This window comes from Pan paniscus, chromosome 4, assembly GCF_029289425.2.
Source record: "Pan paniscus chromosome 4, NHGRI_mPanPan1-v2.0_pri, whole genome shotgun sequence".
Taxonomy (NCBI): domain Eukaryota; kingdom Metazoa; phylum Chordata; class Mammalia; order Primates; family Hominidae; genus Pan; species Pan paniscus.
Window position 1 is genome coordinate 167295068 of NC_073253.2, and position 16885 is coordinate 167311952.

Consider the following 16885-nt stretch of genomic DNA (forward strand, 5'->3'; position numbering starts at 1 on the left):
TAGCCTAAATGCCCAACAGTAGAGAAGGGCACAGTCAGAAGATGGATTTCTTTGGAAGAATAAAAAAAAAAAAATGAAGAGGACTGGGCGTGGTAGCTAACACCAGTAATCCCAGCACTTTGGGAGGCCGAGGCCGGCGGATCACCTGAGGTCAGGAATTCGAGACCAGCCTGGCCAACAAGGCAAAACCCCATCTCTACTAAAACTACAAAAATTAGCTGGGCATGGTGGCACATGCCTATAATCCCAGCTACTTAGGAGGCTGAGGCAGGAGAATTGCTTGAAGCCGGGAGGTGGAGGGTGTAGTGAGCCAAGATCACACCACTGCATTCCAGCCTGGGCAACAGAACGAGGCTCCATCTCAAAAAAAAAAGAAGTTGAGGGGTGTTGCTGAGTTTGGAAGATGGGGCTTGAAGCTACAACCACACTGTGAGGATGCTGATGGAGAATAGGGGGCTGGTAAAGAGCCCCCTTCTTTAGTGCAGCCATCGAGAAGGATCTGCATGTAACACTTACCGGGCTCTTACACGTGCCCAGCACTCTTCCAAGCACCTATCATGAATTAACTCACTTAATCGCAGTAATCACTCTATGAGCTAGGTACTATTATTAGCCCCACCTTACAGATGGAGAAACTAAGGCATGGAGAGGTTAGGAACTTGGTTAGGATTATTCAGCTTGTAAACAGCAGGGCTGGGATTCGAGGCCAGGCAATAGCGCTTTCTGTTCCAAATCACTAGTTCTACTCCCAAGGGGGAGGCACCACAGGAAAGGGTGGGTAAGTGGCCAGGAGCTCCCTACTTCACCATCTCCTTGCCCTAGCCCTCGTCCTCAAAGCAGATGCTGAGAAAGAGCTGAAGACTTCAGGACCAGGCTAGCTCCAGAGCACCAGGCCATGGGGGCTGAGCTGGGACAGGCAGGGCGGCAGCCTTACCCACAGCTTCCCGTCGTGATAGTAGGCTCCCAGGAGCTTCACAATGTAGGGGTGGTCGCAGGTGGCCAGGATCTCAATCTCCACGATGTAGTCCTCCAGCTCCTCCTCACTCTTGGTTTCAATGACTTTGGCCGCAGCCAAAGCACCCGTCTCCTTATTCTTGGCCTGCAAAGAGGAGATACAGGAGGTCAACAAGGCATGCTCCGCAGGAAACTGACCTTTGGACGTGAGCCCGCAGTCCTGCATGAGTGTGAAAACAGAGGCCGGATGTCCAGATGCTGAACCGGAACGTACATTGTTCTTAACAATAGCCACACATCATGTCTGTACTTAAGAGTAAGTACCATACACCCCTACAACACTATGGAATAAACAAAAATACAAGAATGACACAGCTCTACAAATACCAACATGGAAAGACTGTTGATTTGTTCAGTAAAAAACAAAGAAAAAAACCCAAGTCATTGAACAATAAAAATGGCACAATACTTTTTGCATAAAAAATGGAAAACTACGCCTTCATACATGCTCACAAGCATCTGTGAATGTATGGAAAACTCAGGAAAGATACCGCCTGACAGCAGGCTGGGGCGGGGCCAGAAATAGGGAGGCATTCAAAGGGTACTTTCACTCTGTTTAAAATTTAAAATCTAGGCCGAGTGCGGTGGCTCACACCTGTAATCCCGGCACTTTGAGAGGCCAAGGCAGGGAGATCACAAGGTCAGGAGTTCGAGACAAGCCTGGCCAACATAGTGAAACCCCATCTCTACCAAAAATACAAAAATTAGCCAGTGTGGTGGCATGCGCCTGCAGTCCCAGCTATTGGGGAGGCTGAAGCAGGAGAATCCCTTGAACCCGGGAGGCAGAGGTTGCAGTGAGCAGAGACCACACCATTGCACTCCAGCCTGGGTGACAGAGTGAAACTCCATCCCAAAAGAAAAAAACATTTTTTTAAATCTGTTTAAAAAATTTTTTTGTTGTTTTTTGAGATGGAGTCTCACTCTGTCGCCCAGGCTGAAGTGCAGTGGTGTGATCACTGTTTACTGCAGCCTCCGCCTTCCAGGTTCAAGCTAATTCTCCTGCCTCAGCCTCCCGAGAACTGGAACTACAGATGTGCACCACCACGCCTGGCTAAATTTTGTGTTTTTAGTAGAGACAGGGTTTCACCATATTGGCTGGGCTGGTCTCGAACTCCTGGCCTCAAGTGATCAGCCCATCTCGGCCTCCCAAAGTGTTGGGATTACAGGTGTGAGCCACTGAGTCTGGCCTAAAATTTGTTTAAAATTTGTGATAGGAATGTTTGATGCATTTATTTGAAACATTTCACATGCACTAACAGTAGAATGAAAAGGCAGTCTGCATAAGTGCCCACCAGTTACAGCGGAACTGTTTCGTACATGCATGTCACCTAGGCAAAACAAGTCTTCCTTATGTGAGGAATAAGAGGGTAAGAAAACTCCACACACACTAAGATGGCTATAATTTTAAAAAGTGGAAAATAACAAGTGTTGGTGAGGACTGGAGAAGTTAGAACCCTTGTGCATTGTTGGTGGGAATATAAAATGGTGCAGCCAGTGTGGAAAACAGTTTGCCAGTTTCTCGAAAGGTTAAACATAGACCTATCCTAGGACCTAGCAATTCTGCTCATAGGTATATACCCCCAAAAAAAAACCTCAAAGCAAGGACTCAAGGAGATATTTATATACTCATAGCAGCCAAAGTGTGGAAACAATCCAAGTGTCCATCAATAGATGAAGAATATTTGGGAGGCCGAGGCAGGCAGATCACTTGAGGTCAGGAGTTCGAGACCAGCCTGGCCAACGTGGTGAAACCCCATCTCACTAAAAACACAAAAATTAGCCGGGCGTGGTGATGGGCGCCTGTAATCCCAGCTACTCAGGAGGCTGAGGCAGGAGAATCACTTGAACCCAGGAGGCAGGGGTTGCAGTGAGCCAAGATCATGCGACTGCACTCCAGCCTGGATGACAGAGCAAGACTCCATCTCAAAACAAACAAACAAACAAAGAAGATGAATGAATAAACAAAATACGGTATATCCACACACTAAAATATTCTGCCATAAAAAGGAACAAAAAGGAAGGCAATTCTGACACAAACTACATGGATGAATCCTGAAAACCTTATGTAAAGTGAAATAAGCCAGACACAGGAAACATAGTGTATAATTCCACTTACCTGAAGTACCCAGAGTAGCTGAAATCATAGAAGTGGAAAGTAGAATAGAGGTTTCCAGGGGTTAGAAAAGGGAAATGGGGAGTTATTGTTTAGCGGGTACAGAGTTTCTGTAGAGGATGATGAAAATTTTGAGGTGTAGACAGCAGTGATGGCTACACAGTTGTGAACTGATTTAATGCCACTAAATTTACACTTACAATTGGCCAAAATGATAAATATGATGTTCTGTATATTTTACCACAATTCAAAAGAGAGAGAAATAATCATGTAAATGGAGCAAGCAATCCCTCCCCATTGCACACAAGGAGCTGGTGTCTGGGAAATGGGAGGTGAGGACCCACAGCTCCCCAAGGATCCTGCGAGGACGTTGGTGGGGAATGCTGCAGCAAGCATCTCACCCACCCTGCTGCATGGGGTTCCGGTGTTGAACAAGTACACATGGCCGGGCACGGTGGCTCACGCCTACAATCCCAGCATTTGGGAATCTGAGGCGGGTGGCTTGCTTGAGTCCATGAGTTTAAGAATAGCCCAGGCAACAGAGCGAAATCCCACCTCTACAAAAAAAAAATGCAAAAACTAGCCAGGCATGATGGCATGCACCTGCAGTCCCAGCTGCTTGAGAGGCTGAGGCGGGAGGATCACTTGAGCCCAGGAGACGGAGGCTGCAGTGAGCTGAGATCTTGCCACTGCACTCCAGCCTGGGTGACAGGAAAAAAAGAAAACAGCCGGGCACAGTGGCTCATGCCTGTAATCCTAGCACTTTGGGAGGCCGAGACAGGCGGATTGCCTGAGCTCAGAAGTTCGAGACCAGCCTAGGCAAGATGGTGAAACCTCATTTCTACTAAAATACAAAAAAACCAGCTGGGCATGGTGGTAAGCACCTGTAATCCCAGCTACTCAGGAGGCTGAGGCACGAGAATTGCTTGAACCCGGAAGGCAGAGGTTGCAGTGAGCCAAGATGGCACCACTGCACCCCAGACTGGACAACAAAGCAAAACTCTGTCTCAAAAAAAATAAATAAATAAAAAAGAAAGAAAAAGGCCGGGCGCGGTGGCTCATGCCTGTAATCCCAGCACTTTGGGAGGCCAAGGTGGGCGGATCACAAGGTCAGGAGTTTGAGATCATCCTGACCAACATGGTGAAACCCCATCTCTACTAAAAATACAAAAATTAGCTGGGCGTGGTGGCAGACGCCTGTAATCCCAGCTACTTAGGAAGCTGAGGCAGGAGAACTGCTTGAACTCGGGAGACGGAGATTGCAGTGAGCCGAGATTGTACCACGGCACTCCAGCTTGGGCGACAGAGTAAGACTCTGTCTCAAAAAAAAAAAGAAAGAAAAAAAAGACACAAACACATTTCCCTACAAAATGGCCCCTAGCCAGGTGCGGTGGTTCATGCCTGTAATTCCAGCATTTTGGGAGGCCAAGGTAGGTGGATCACCTGAAGTCAGGAGTTGAAGACCAGCCTGGCCAACATGGTGAAACCCTGTCTCTACTAAAAAGTACAAAAATTAGCCAAGTGTGGTGGCGCATGCCTGTAATCTCAGCTACTCAAGAGGCTGATGTGGGAGAACTGCTTGAACCTGGGAGGTGGAGGTTGCAGTGAGCCGAGATCGCACCACTGCACTCCAGCCTGGGTGACAGAGTGAGATGCCATCTCAAAAAAAAAAAAGGCCCCTAAAAGCACGCTGCTCATCTGGAGACCTTAAACAGCAATCTATTGCAAAGCACAGGGAAAACGAGCTCCTCTGGACTGAATGAACATATTATAGCTTAGTCTCCACCGTGGCACCTTCCTAAGGATAATATTGATCACGCTCCACCCTTGCCTTCCATAACAACTCTGGAACCTGACTGCACCGGAAATTCCGGCTGGCCAAGTTATTCCTGCACATCTAGCACCCTATGGATGACAATGAGCATTCATTCCTGTCATCACAGGGACCCGAGGCTTGGAGTTTCCCCCATTCCACAGACGGACGTGCAAGTCCAGGTTCAGAGGGGAAATGTGATTGGAACTAGGGGAGTGGCACCAGAATTTGCATCAGGATCTTCTAATGTCAAAATTGTCTGCACTTTCCACGACTGTACAAGGTCTCCCTACAATCTCCACCACTTAGAAGTCTCTAAGACCAGATGCCAACAGACACTTAACAGAGCACTACTGGGCCAGCCCTGCACAGGGCGCCCACAATACAGACACAGAGCAACCCTCTCCCTGGCCAGCTCAAAGTCTAGCTAGAGAGACACAGCCCTCTACTGAAAGTGACGAGACAGCATGCTTATGATGGGGTGTGGGAGAGGGCACCTAACCCCACCAAGGAGCCTTCTGGAAGGAAGCAATACTAAGGGGTGGGCCGGGCGTGGTGGCGCACGCCTGTAATCCTAGCACTTTGGGAAGCCGAGGTGGGTGGCTTGCTTGAGGTCAGGAGTTTGAGACCAGCCTGGCCAAAATGGTGAAACCTCGTCTCTACTAAAAATACAAAAAATTAGCCGGGCGTGGTGGTGCACGCCTGTAGTCCTAACTACTCGGGAGGCTGAAGCAGGAGAATCACTTGAACCCAGGAGGCGGAGATTGCAGTGAGCCAAGATCACGCCACTGCACTCCAGCCTGGGTGACAGAGTGAGACTCCGTCTCAAAAAAAAAATAAAAAAATACTGAGGAGTGGTGCAAGCAGGCAATTTCTCTCCACATTTGCTTTCTGTACACTCATTCTCAGTTTAGATAAATATTTCTTTCATTAACTGAGCTGCAAAGTCCCCAGGATCCCATGCAGTGATAATAATATGCCATTTGTCATATTATGTAATTGATAATAATATGTTGGAGTGGACCCTTGGTCCACTCTGCACGCAGCACTAGTCAGTGCTGCTTATATGTGTTAGTGCATTTATCTCCTGGATCACCCTACAATGTGGTGCTGTCAATATCTCATAGACAGATGAGGAGACCGATCCGAGGCAGAGTACCCTAGGAATGAGGCGGCAGAGTGGGCTTGGAACTAAGGCAGTCCCATGCCCAGGTGTGCACACTCTTGGTGGCCACATTCTTCCTCCGTCCAAGTCCCTTGCAGGCCAGAGCCTGGGATGCCTCCACACTGGGCCCAGGAGCCCAGTTCAGGGAAGGACATTTCATGATGGGCCATTTTCCAGAGCCAGTCGTTGTCCTAGAATTTACCAGCTCATGTGGCTCTAACTCTGTGGGGACTTCTCCCCTAAACTCAATTTTGAAAGCTTGTTTAGGCCGGGCGCATGGCTCACGATTGTAATCCCAGCACTTTGGGAGGTTGGGGCAGGTGGCTCACCTGAAGTCAAGAGTTGGGGACCAGCCTGACCAACATGGTAAAACCCCATCTCTACTAAAAATACAAAAGTTAGCCAGGCAGGGTGGTGGGTGCCTGTAATCCCAGCTACTCGGGAGGCTGGGGCAGGAGAATTGCTTGAACCCGGAAGGTGGAGGTGCAGTGAGCCAACTGCGCCACTGCACTCCAGCCTGGACAACAGAGCGAGACTCCGTCTCAAAAAATAAATAAATAAAAATTAAAATTAAAAAAAGCTTGTTTAGAATGCCTTAGCAACCCATCATTTAAGTTATCTGGTGCTTGCTCGCTCACTTGCTCTCTCTATCTCTCTCACACACACACACACAGTCTTAACTGATTGTGTCCCTGCCTTTTCATTCCTTGTAAAGCTGATTTCTGTACATCCCCACCAGAGGGCTGGAAAGAATCCTTTCCTTCTGCACACATTCCTCTTTCTCTTCCTACTCCTCCCCTTCCTCCTCTCCAAACCCAGAAGAGAGGTTACACCAGCTCTGCTCCTTTCCCAAGAGGAAGGTTGAAGGCTTAGTGGAGTGGCTAGAGCCAGGGCCAGTGACCAAGGCAACCACCTTGACCATGCTGAGCTGGCCAAGGGCCCCCCTTCAATCACTCATCTTTCAGTCCTGAAAGCTGGCAAAGAAGGCCGCATGTCACCTTTACCTGGGTTTCCTGAAAAGGGATGTTGTCTCCTGATGGTGGAGGAGGCCCAGGTGGGGACCATTTTCCAGGACTGCACAAACCTTGCCTTGCCCACCATCCTGAAAGGCAGCATTGACCAGACAGCCAGGCCCCAGCCAGTGCCAGTGTCAACACAAGGCACACCCGCTACCCAGCACCTCACTCAGATTCCATGGAGACCAGAACCTGCCAGACAGAGGTTAGTAGGAACCACGGACCAAAAAGTGACTTGGCCAAAATTAAATTCTTTCAAAGCCTCGTTGAGGCAGCAATCCATCACCTTGAGGCCACAGGGGATGTAATACGGCTGATGATAAAAACAGCTAACACTGACTGAGCACTCTCTGTGTTCCAGGACAGGACTTAAACGGAATTTCTCACTTCATCCTCCATCCAGCCCTTAAAGACAAATATTATTGCCAGTTTACAGATGAGGAAAAAGATTCAGAGAGGTGGGGTGATGTGCCTCAGGTCACACAGCGAGTGGGGGTGGAGGGTAAAGGCTGGATCCAATCCAAGCCTTCCTTACCTCCAAAACATTTCCCCCAAAGACCTTTCCTGATGACTATCCAGAGCTCCCTGTTCTATCTCCCTTTGCTAAAGATAAATGACAATCACAGCCAATAGCAACCACTCACAGCAAGGGAGTGCCTGGCAGCTGAGGAGTGCTCAGGCAGCCAGAATGTCATCCGCCAACAAACCGTTAAGGCCAGCGTTAGCCTTGGTGCCCATTTCCCAAGTGAGCAGACTGAGGCTTGGGAATCCAGCAGGACCGTGAGCTGTCACAGTGGCCTCCTGACTCCCGGCCTAGTGTTCACTACACCACACTGCCAGGAAGCAGCTTATTCCCTAGTCATTCATTCAACCGTTATTTACTTGGCTAAATTCTAGTGAACAAGACAAGCAATTTTCTGCCTAGGAAAATTTGCATGAGGGAATCACTGCCCTCCCATATCATAATTCACCCTTCCCTGATTTTTCTTCAGCAGGGGCCAACCTGCCCTCATTTCCAGTCCCTAAAATACAATATCTAGAAGTGGGTAGGGACTCATCTTGGCCAATCAGAATACTGTGCTCCCTCTGGCCACAGTGATTGGCTCAAGAATAGGCACGTGGCCAGGCGCAGTGGCTGACCCCTGTGATCCCAGCACTTTGGGAAGCCTAGGCAGGTGGATCACCTGAGGTCAGGAGTTTGAGACCAGCCTGGCCAACATGGTGGAACCCCACCTCTACTAAAAATACAAAAATTAGCTGGGCGTGATGGTGCATGCCTGTAATCCCAGCTACTCGGGAGGCTGAGGCAGGAGAATCACTTGAACTCGGGAGGCGGAGGTTGCAGTGAGCCAAGATAGCGCCATTGCACTCCAGCCCGGGCAACAATAGCGAAACTCCATCTAAAAAAAAAAAAAAAAAAAAAAAATGGCATGTGATCAAGTCAGCCAATGAAATGCATTCTCAGAACAACTGCTGAGCCAGCTGAGACTGCTGCAAGCTCTCCTTGACTTCTAGCCTCCAGCCTAAAGCCATCCTGCCCCTAAGTGGGCCTGAAAATCAAACTAGGTCTGAGGCACTAAAGCTGAGAGAGGGCATGAGAAGACCGTTGATCCCTTCAATTAACTTTTACAACTCTCTATTAAGGGCTTTATTTTATATATAAGAAAACCGATGCTTAGAGAGATGAAGTCACCGGCCCAAGGTCACACAGCAGGTTCAAAGGATTAGGAATTGAATTCCGGCCAATGTGGGTTCAAATTCCATGTATCTGACAGCTTTGCCAGAGATGCCTGTATATTCTGCAAAAGTCTCATCTGGGCTTCAGTCTTCCCCCTATATGGGGGAGGATGGATGGTAAAATGATGTCCAACTCTCTCCACGCTCTGATGAGAGCCGTCTTAGGGAGTGGGTGAGTCTTGGAAAGCTAAGGGTGGTCCAAGTAGATGAGGCCCACGTGGGAGTTGGCAGGCAAGGAATAGCACAAAGAACAAGCGGCTGTCTGTGGCCTCCGACGTCCCTCTCTCCCAGTGGCTGAAGCAAGGCCGGGTTCCAGCGCACGATGAGGGGAGCCTCGGCCCAGCCTTCCACTGCTGGCTGGCAGTGACTAACGCCTCAGCCCACACCCTTGCGAGCAGATACACAGTGGCCACTTGTGTTTTCTGGCCCAAGCACCTCTGTGGGAACAATCCTCCCCCTTGTGCCCGCAAGGGGCCCAGCCTGGAGGAGGTGGGGATAACTCTCCCAGCTGGGGACACTGCTTCACCCAAGGGGCCCAGCCAGCCCAGTCAGGGGCTGGGGTCTTCCTGAGAGTCAGCTGCACAAAGGCCAGCAGGGGACCCACCCCCAGGCCCTCCCCTTCCCTCCCGGCTGCCCACTGATCAATGTGTTGCTCCCACCGCTTCCCGGGAAATAGCTGATATCACAGACCTCAGGACAGTGAGAAAACATTAGCCACCCCTCCTTAACTCCAGCTCCCCAACCCCCCTCTGCAGATGAGGAAGCTGAGTCCACCAAGGCGAATGCAGAGACCAGGGTCCCATCTGTGACACTTGTCTCATCTGTGACACAGGTGTGCCTCAAGAAGAGTAAATGAGAACACAAGAGCAAAGAGCCTAGAGGGGCCTGTTCCTGGGGGCACCCCTAACCTCAGGTCTGGGAGCCACCAGAGCTGCTGGGAAATTGACCCTGGGGCTGGGGAGCAGTGGGGGACTTGGCCAGCATCCATTCCCTCTTGTGGATTCAAAACTCTAGTTGCCTTTGGACACTGCCTCTCCCTCGCTCTGAGTCCAAGGGATTCATAGCGGGTTGACCTCACCCTGGGCCAGGGGCATACCCCAGGCCCAGCTAATCAGAGGACTGAACCAAGGGTGCCTGAAAATGAAACTTGTCACAGCCATTGGTTCAGAGATGCCTGGGCATGGTCCCAAGGCAGGCCAACAGGGTTGTGCCTGGGTGGCTCTTTAAATTTGTTTTTGGTTGTTTGCTTTTTTTTTTTGAGACGGAGTTTCCCTCTTTGTTACCCAGGCTGGAGTGCAATGGTGCGATCTCAGCTCACTGCAACCTCCACCTCCCGGATTCAAGTGATTCTCCTGCCTCAGCCTCCCGAGTAGCTGGGATTACAGGCATGCGCCACCATGCCCGGCTGTTTTTGTATTTTTAGTGGCGACGGGGTTTCTCCATGTTCGTCAGGCTGGTCTCGAACTCCCGACCTCAAGTGATCCGCCCACCTTGGCCTCCCAAAGTGCTGGGATTACAGGCATGAGCCACTGCGCTCGGCCAGTTGTTTGCATTTTTGCTGAAGTTATCAGGAAAGCAGCTTTTTCTTTCTCTGGCGCTGCTAAATCGGTAGAATGAAAGGCTGAAGGGTCTTGTAGCCCATCTTGCCACTCCTTCAGAGTGGCTGCCGGAGGGTGAGGCCAAGATGGCAGAAGCAGGGCTCATAAATGGAGTGCTACTGGCTCTGTGGAACACCTGGAGACAGCTGTACCTGAAGGCGGCCTCTACCCGTAGACTTCTCAGTTACATGAGCCAATAAATTCCCTTTTGGATTCCTGCCATTGGCCACCAAGAAGGAGATGAGTTCCCTCTCTCTGGGGGTGTTCCAGCAAGGAACAGATATCTAGAGGAGTGCCTCACCACACAACACGTGTGTATCAAGGGCCACCTTCATTCCTAAGCCCACCATAATCTATAAGGTGACATTCACTGAGACCTCACCAAAGAGCTGACTGATAATCTAGGATTTGGAGACCTACATGGAAAACACGTAGGACAGAGGCCAACAGCAACTATGGAATTCTTCTGCCAAAAGAATCTTCCTCCAAAAAAGTGGAAAGGATCATTTTACACTTAATAAATTAGCAAAAACATGCAATTGTGACAATCCAGCACTGGAGACAATGTAGTAAAATGGGTGAACCCATTACTGACAAGAATAGAAACTGATTCAATCTTTCAAAGACAACAATTGGCAATAGGTTTTAAAAGCCATGAAAATACCTTTTCAGCCTATTATCCCTCATTCCTGGGAATTTAAGGCCAGGAAATACTTTTAAAAAGACAACAGGCCAGGCATGGTGGCTCATGCCTGTAATCCCAGCACTTTGAGGGGCTGAGGCGGGCGGATCAGAAGGTCAGAAGTTCGAGGCCAGGCTGACCAACATAGTGAAACCCCGTCTCTACTAAAAATACAAAAATTAGCCAGGCAAGATGGCGCGCACCTGTAGTCCCAGCTACTCGGGAGGCTGGGGCAGAAGAATCACTTGAACCTGGGAGGCAGAGGTTGTGTTGAGCTGAGATCGTGCCACTGCACTCCAGCCTGGGAACAGAGCAAGAATCTGTCTCAAAAAAAAAAAAAGGCAACAAAAGAAATGTACTAGGATCATGTTCAGTTTATATTAGTCCATAATAATAGAAAAAAGGTGAAATCACCTAAAGACAATGGTTAAATTAACTTAATGGGATATTAAGTAACCCTTAAATGATAAACAAGAAGATAATAGAGTAATGAGAAAAAATCCTTAAGCCATAATAGTAAATAACAAAATAGGATAATGAAATTGTAACTAGGCTACAATTTTCCTTTGGGCAAACTGTATGTGCCTATGGACAGGGACGAGCTAAAACACAGCATAATGAAGTCAAGCAATTTATAAAGATGATTTTCACCCAGTGACATCTGGCAATTATCCACAGGGGTCCCAGCGAGGGCAGACTGGGGCTGGTGCAAAGAAGCCTCCCACATAGAAAGAGACCACTTCATCTGACCTTGCCTTAAGCGTTCCAGAGACAGACACCCTCGTTCTTTCGGAACCCACATGAGCTGCACTGTCGGATACAGTAGCTACTAGCCGCACGTGGCTATTTAAATTAATAGATATGAAACAAAAATTTAGTTCCTCAGTTGCATTAGCCACATTTCACGTGCTACCACACTGTGGCTACCGTATTGAACAGAGCAGGTACATACAGAACACTTCCATCACTGTAGAAAGTTCACCCCCAGCCCTCTCTGGCAGAAAATGCCTCTTCAGAGGTAAGGGAGCATCTAAAACTCACTCCACTGTCCCAGACCCAGTCTCGGAAACATGGGTTTCTTTTTCTAGGAAGCAAAAGGGGACATGTGCAAGGAATCAGCAGAGGAACCCCACCCAATGATCATTTGCTACAGAAGTCTCCTAGCAACCTGGCTGAGTGGCAGGCGTGAGGGAAGGCTCCCAGCTGACCTGTCAGATGAAAAGCCTGGGTGTGGGTCAGAGCCAAAGAACGGAGCAGTCAGGGCTCAGGGTTCCTATTTCCCTGTCTTTATTCTGGACGGCCGTGCCAGGCATGTATCAAATATGGTTCAGGCCACTGGAACCAAAGCAGGGCTTGGTCTGGGTGTCACACAATGTACAGCTGTGCTGTCCCTGCCTGAACACAGTTAATCTTTGCATGGTGATGAAGGCGGTCAATCGCAGGAAGGGCTGCGACTCTATTTAGGAGAGAGAAAATCTGGCCCCAGAGAAAACCACGGTCACAGCAGAACTGACTGTGTGCAGGAAAAGGGCCCAACATAAAGCCAAAGGGGGTGACCTGAGGACAGCAGACACAGAGCCGGGGTGGCCAGCTGACATGGGCTTGAGTTTAGAGCCCACTAAGGCCCCTGGCTGGCAGGCGTGAGTCAGCAGAGGACAGGAGCCTTATGCACCACGGGCCTGGGCCTTGGGAGGCCCAGGTCCTTGCGGGCTCAGGATGAAAAAGGCCTGCCAAACCCTCTTATGGTCTCTTGCTGCAAGGCAACGAGCAGCCCGCCTTTCTCCAGCACAGGCCCATGAAGTACACAGAGGTACCACCATCGCCTTTTATTGAAGAGAAAAGGGAGGCCCAGGCAGAGAAACTGACTTGTCCCAGGTCACATAGCTAGGAGGCACTGGCAGGCCTGGAGCTCAGCTCTGGCTCTCCGCCCAGTGCTCTGTGCCCTCAGCAGCCCACCAAAGTTCTCATGCCAGGGGTCTCCCGCCCAGCTGTTCAGTGTGCCAGCCCTCCTTCCCCTCTTTCCCTCCGTGGCCTTCAACCAGAAACACTCAGGGTGAACCCTCAAGGGCTCCTAGCTGCTGACAAGCTAACGCCGGAGCTCCCTGGCCCAGCACTCACACCCTCATGACCTGCCCCTGCCCACTTCCCCAGGGTCCCGCCACTCCCTCTCACTCAGCCCCGTGCCTGCTCCCTACTTCCCAGCCCTCTTCATGCTCCCTCCTCCACAGAGAACACCTCCTCCCTACCTGCGTTTAATCAGCCAGCAAAATCGAACTCAATCCCAGCCTAGCTCATGACATCTTCCCCAGAACCCCAGCCCACCTCCCCGACTAGAACCTCTTTGCACCTTGTTAAGGTTTTCATCGCAGACTGCCCTGTCCCCTGGGCATTTGCATTACAGATTCTCTGACCTGGCTGTGATCTCTGAAAGGCTCAGCCCACCTGACTCCTCTCAGTCTACCCTACAGAGCCTGGCACAGAAGAGCCAGTGGGTAGATGGAACAGTGGGAGTGGGACTGAACGGGAAGATAGGTGGGCAGACAAGCACATGGAGGAATGAATGGATGGGAGGTAGGGGCTGGAGGAATGGATGGGAAAATGAATTAAGTGGGATGGTGAATGGATGAGAGGTTGGGTGAATGGATGGGTGGGCAGAAGAATGGGAGGGTGGGTGGATGGGCAGATGAATGGAAGGATGGACAGATGGATGGGAGAGTGAGTTGGCAGGGGCATGAATGGGTGTGCATGAGACTAGGTGGGTATGAGAGGGATAAAGGAATGACATGTATGTCCAGGGAGTAGACAATTATCATCTTCCCTTCTTTCCAAAAGGCACTTGAGCCTACCCTTGCTGGGTTCTATGAACATCAGCCTCTCTCCTTCCTTCAATCCTGTAGCCAATAAAGTTATTGTTACAGGAATCGACTCCGCTCCCTCCGATGTCCCCATCTTGGCAAACTTAGAAATGAGCAAATTTCTATCGAGCAATTTGTGGAAACAGCACAGGACCTAGGCTCAAGTCCCAACTCTACTACTTACTAGCTAAGTGTGCTTGCAGAAGCCAGGACACCAGGCCTTCGTTTCCTGATGAAGACATAAACAATTTCAGTGACGCATGGAAAAATCAATAAACCACTATGGGTTAGCCAGTTGACTATCGGTTGTTACTGTTCTCTCTTGGAACTGTGTATTTTTTGTTTTTGAAAGCCTAAAAACATGTTTATTCTGTTCACCAATGTATCTATTACTCTGGTCATGGCAGACACTCAGTATGTATTCTTTTTTTTTTTCAGTATGTATTCTTAAATGACTAAGGAATGAATGAATAAAACTGGTGTTTGTGCCTCCCTGCAAACAGAGAGAAATGAGGTCCTCCACATAAGAGATGAAAGGAAAGTGATAAGAAGTCGACTTTCTCCATAACATATTTCTATTTCTGAATCTCTGGCTGTTCTCCAGTTTTGAAAGATGGCACCTCTTTACCTTGCAGGAGCCAAAGCCTTCGACTGGGCCAGGATGTACACAGCTGAGTCCTGCCAAGCAGAGAGAAACCACTTCCCAATCAATCATCACCATGCCAAGTTTCAGCTCAACGACAAATGAGATGGCCAAGTTTCAGAACAAGTGACATGTAAGGATGGCAAAGATCATGAAGCCCAAAAGCAGAGTGACATGGCTTCCAAAGACGTGCCTTGAACACTGTCTCCCTCAGGGAGGGGAAGCCTGGCCAGCCACCCTGGCACAGCTCAGGGAAATGTTGAGCCGCAAAAGTTCTTGTGAACCAGCAAATAAAATACGGAAACCCAAACGGGATTGGCCCAAAGATACCAAGTCTTGGCCTTGGCTGAAAACGGCAGCAACCTGTCCAACTTGGCTGGGGATGTGGGAGCCCTCAGATGTTAGCTCTCCAAAAACAATGGGGAATCCAACCCACATATCACTGATAAAGGAGGCGTGAAAGGTGCCCATGGGCTCTCCCTCCTTGCAGGGGACCGCTCCCACCTTTCCCAGGCTCCTCTCTACCCAGAGGAGGACAGTGAGACTCAATGCGGAGTTGCAGAGGGGAGAGGACTCCGGGGTCCACAGAAGAGGAGGAAGTGAGGAAGGAAGCACTTTACGGAGGGCCACCTATGCCCCCTGCCTGCACGTGTTTAAGACACTCATTTAATCTTCACCACAACCTTGGGGGTCGTGTCCATTCATGAACTCTGTTTTAGAGACAGTATCAAACCTCAGAGAGGTTAAGGCGGCCTGTTTATACCATCAACAGTCCTTGTGGTGCTGAAGTAACATCTGTGCGTTAAAGACAATCTTAAAAATATAATGGTACAAAGAAGAAAATCAAAGCCTTTCATAATCCAAGGGACTCGCCTTTGGTATTCTGCGGTGGGACGTTCTTGAACTGTTTCCCAATCCCAGCTCTAACACTTCCCAGCTGTGTGCCCCTGAGGGGACTTCTTTGTCCTCACTTCCCAGCCTTTTATACCTTTACATAATGAAGATGTAACCGCTCCTCCTCCAGAAGCTGTTGTGAGCATTTCATGAGTTATATGTGAAAGGCGCTTAGAACAGGCTGGGTCCTTGGCTGGGTGTGGTGGCTCAAACGTGTAATCCCAGCACTTTGGGAGGCTGAGACAGGTGGATCACCTGAGGTCAGAAATTCAAAACCAGTCTGGCCAACAGAGTGAAACTCCGTCTCTACTAAAAATACAAAAATTAGCCGGGCATGGTGGCACACGCCTGTAGTCCCAGCTACTTGAGGAAGCTGAGGCAGGAGAATCACTTGGACCCGTGAGGCAGAGGTTGCAGTAAGCCAAGATCACGTTACTGCACTCCAACCTGAGCGACAGAGTGAGACTCTTGTCTTAAAATAAAATGAATAGAATAGAATAGAATAGAATAGAATAGAATAGAATAGAATAGAATAGAATAGAATAGAATAGAATAGGCTAGGCTGGGTCCAGAGTGAAAGTCTAGAAATATTCACTCATTATACTCTCTCTGGCCACAAATATATTCTTCCATACTTTACAAAATTGGGATTAAACTGTATACACTGGTCATTCTTACTTTCACTTAACAGTATAGCATGGCTGGACACAGTGGCTCACACCTGTAATCCCCCTGTAATGCCAGCACTTTGGGAGGGGAGGCGGGTGGATCACCTGAAGTCAGGAGTTTGAGACCAGCCTGACCAACATGGTGAAACCCTGTCTCTACAAAAATACAAAATTAGCCAGGCATGGTGGCACGCACCTATAGTCCCAGCTACTCGGGAGGCTGAGGCAGGAGAATCGCTTGAACCCGGGCGGTGGAGGTTGCAGTGAGCTGAGATGGCACCACTGCACTCCAGCCTGGGCGACAAGAGTAAAACTCTATCTCAAAAAAAAACAAACAGTATGGCATGCACAGCCCTTCGGAGCACAAAACACTCTTCCCCAACGTCATCTCCAAGGGTGGCAGAATGTTCCACTGAGTGACAGGACCCTCCTCTATTTGAGCAGCTCCCTATCATGGGGCCATGCCACCCTGGTCACGTGGTGCCGCATCCAAAAGCGTAGGCCTTGATTTACATGTTGTCAAACGCTCTCCAAATGGCAGGACCAAGCTATACCCGTGTTCCACCAACACTAGGTATCATCCAGATGTGACGCTGGGCTTGGGTCGGTTCTGCCACATCTGGCTGTGTGTCCTTGGCACTGGCCTCATGATGGTGCAGGTGTAAAGATGCCTATGTCCCACTGTGA

At 49.5% G+C, this 16885-nt stretch overlaps 1 protein-coding gene across 1 annotated transcript in view; it reads right to left on the reverse strand.

Moving 5' to 3' along the window:
* Window positions 1-16885, reverse strand: part of STK10 (serine/threonine kinase 10) — a 143233-nt gene that overhangs the window by 110542 nt on the left and 15806 nt on the right. Inside the window, exon 2 of the mRNA XM_003813989.5 lies at window positions 935-1099. Coding sequence (XP_003814037.1) covers window positions 935-1099 — 165 coding nt within the window. The remainder of the gene's footprint in view (window positions 1-934; window positions 1100-16885) is intronic.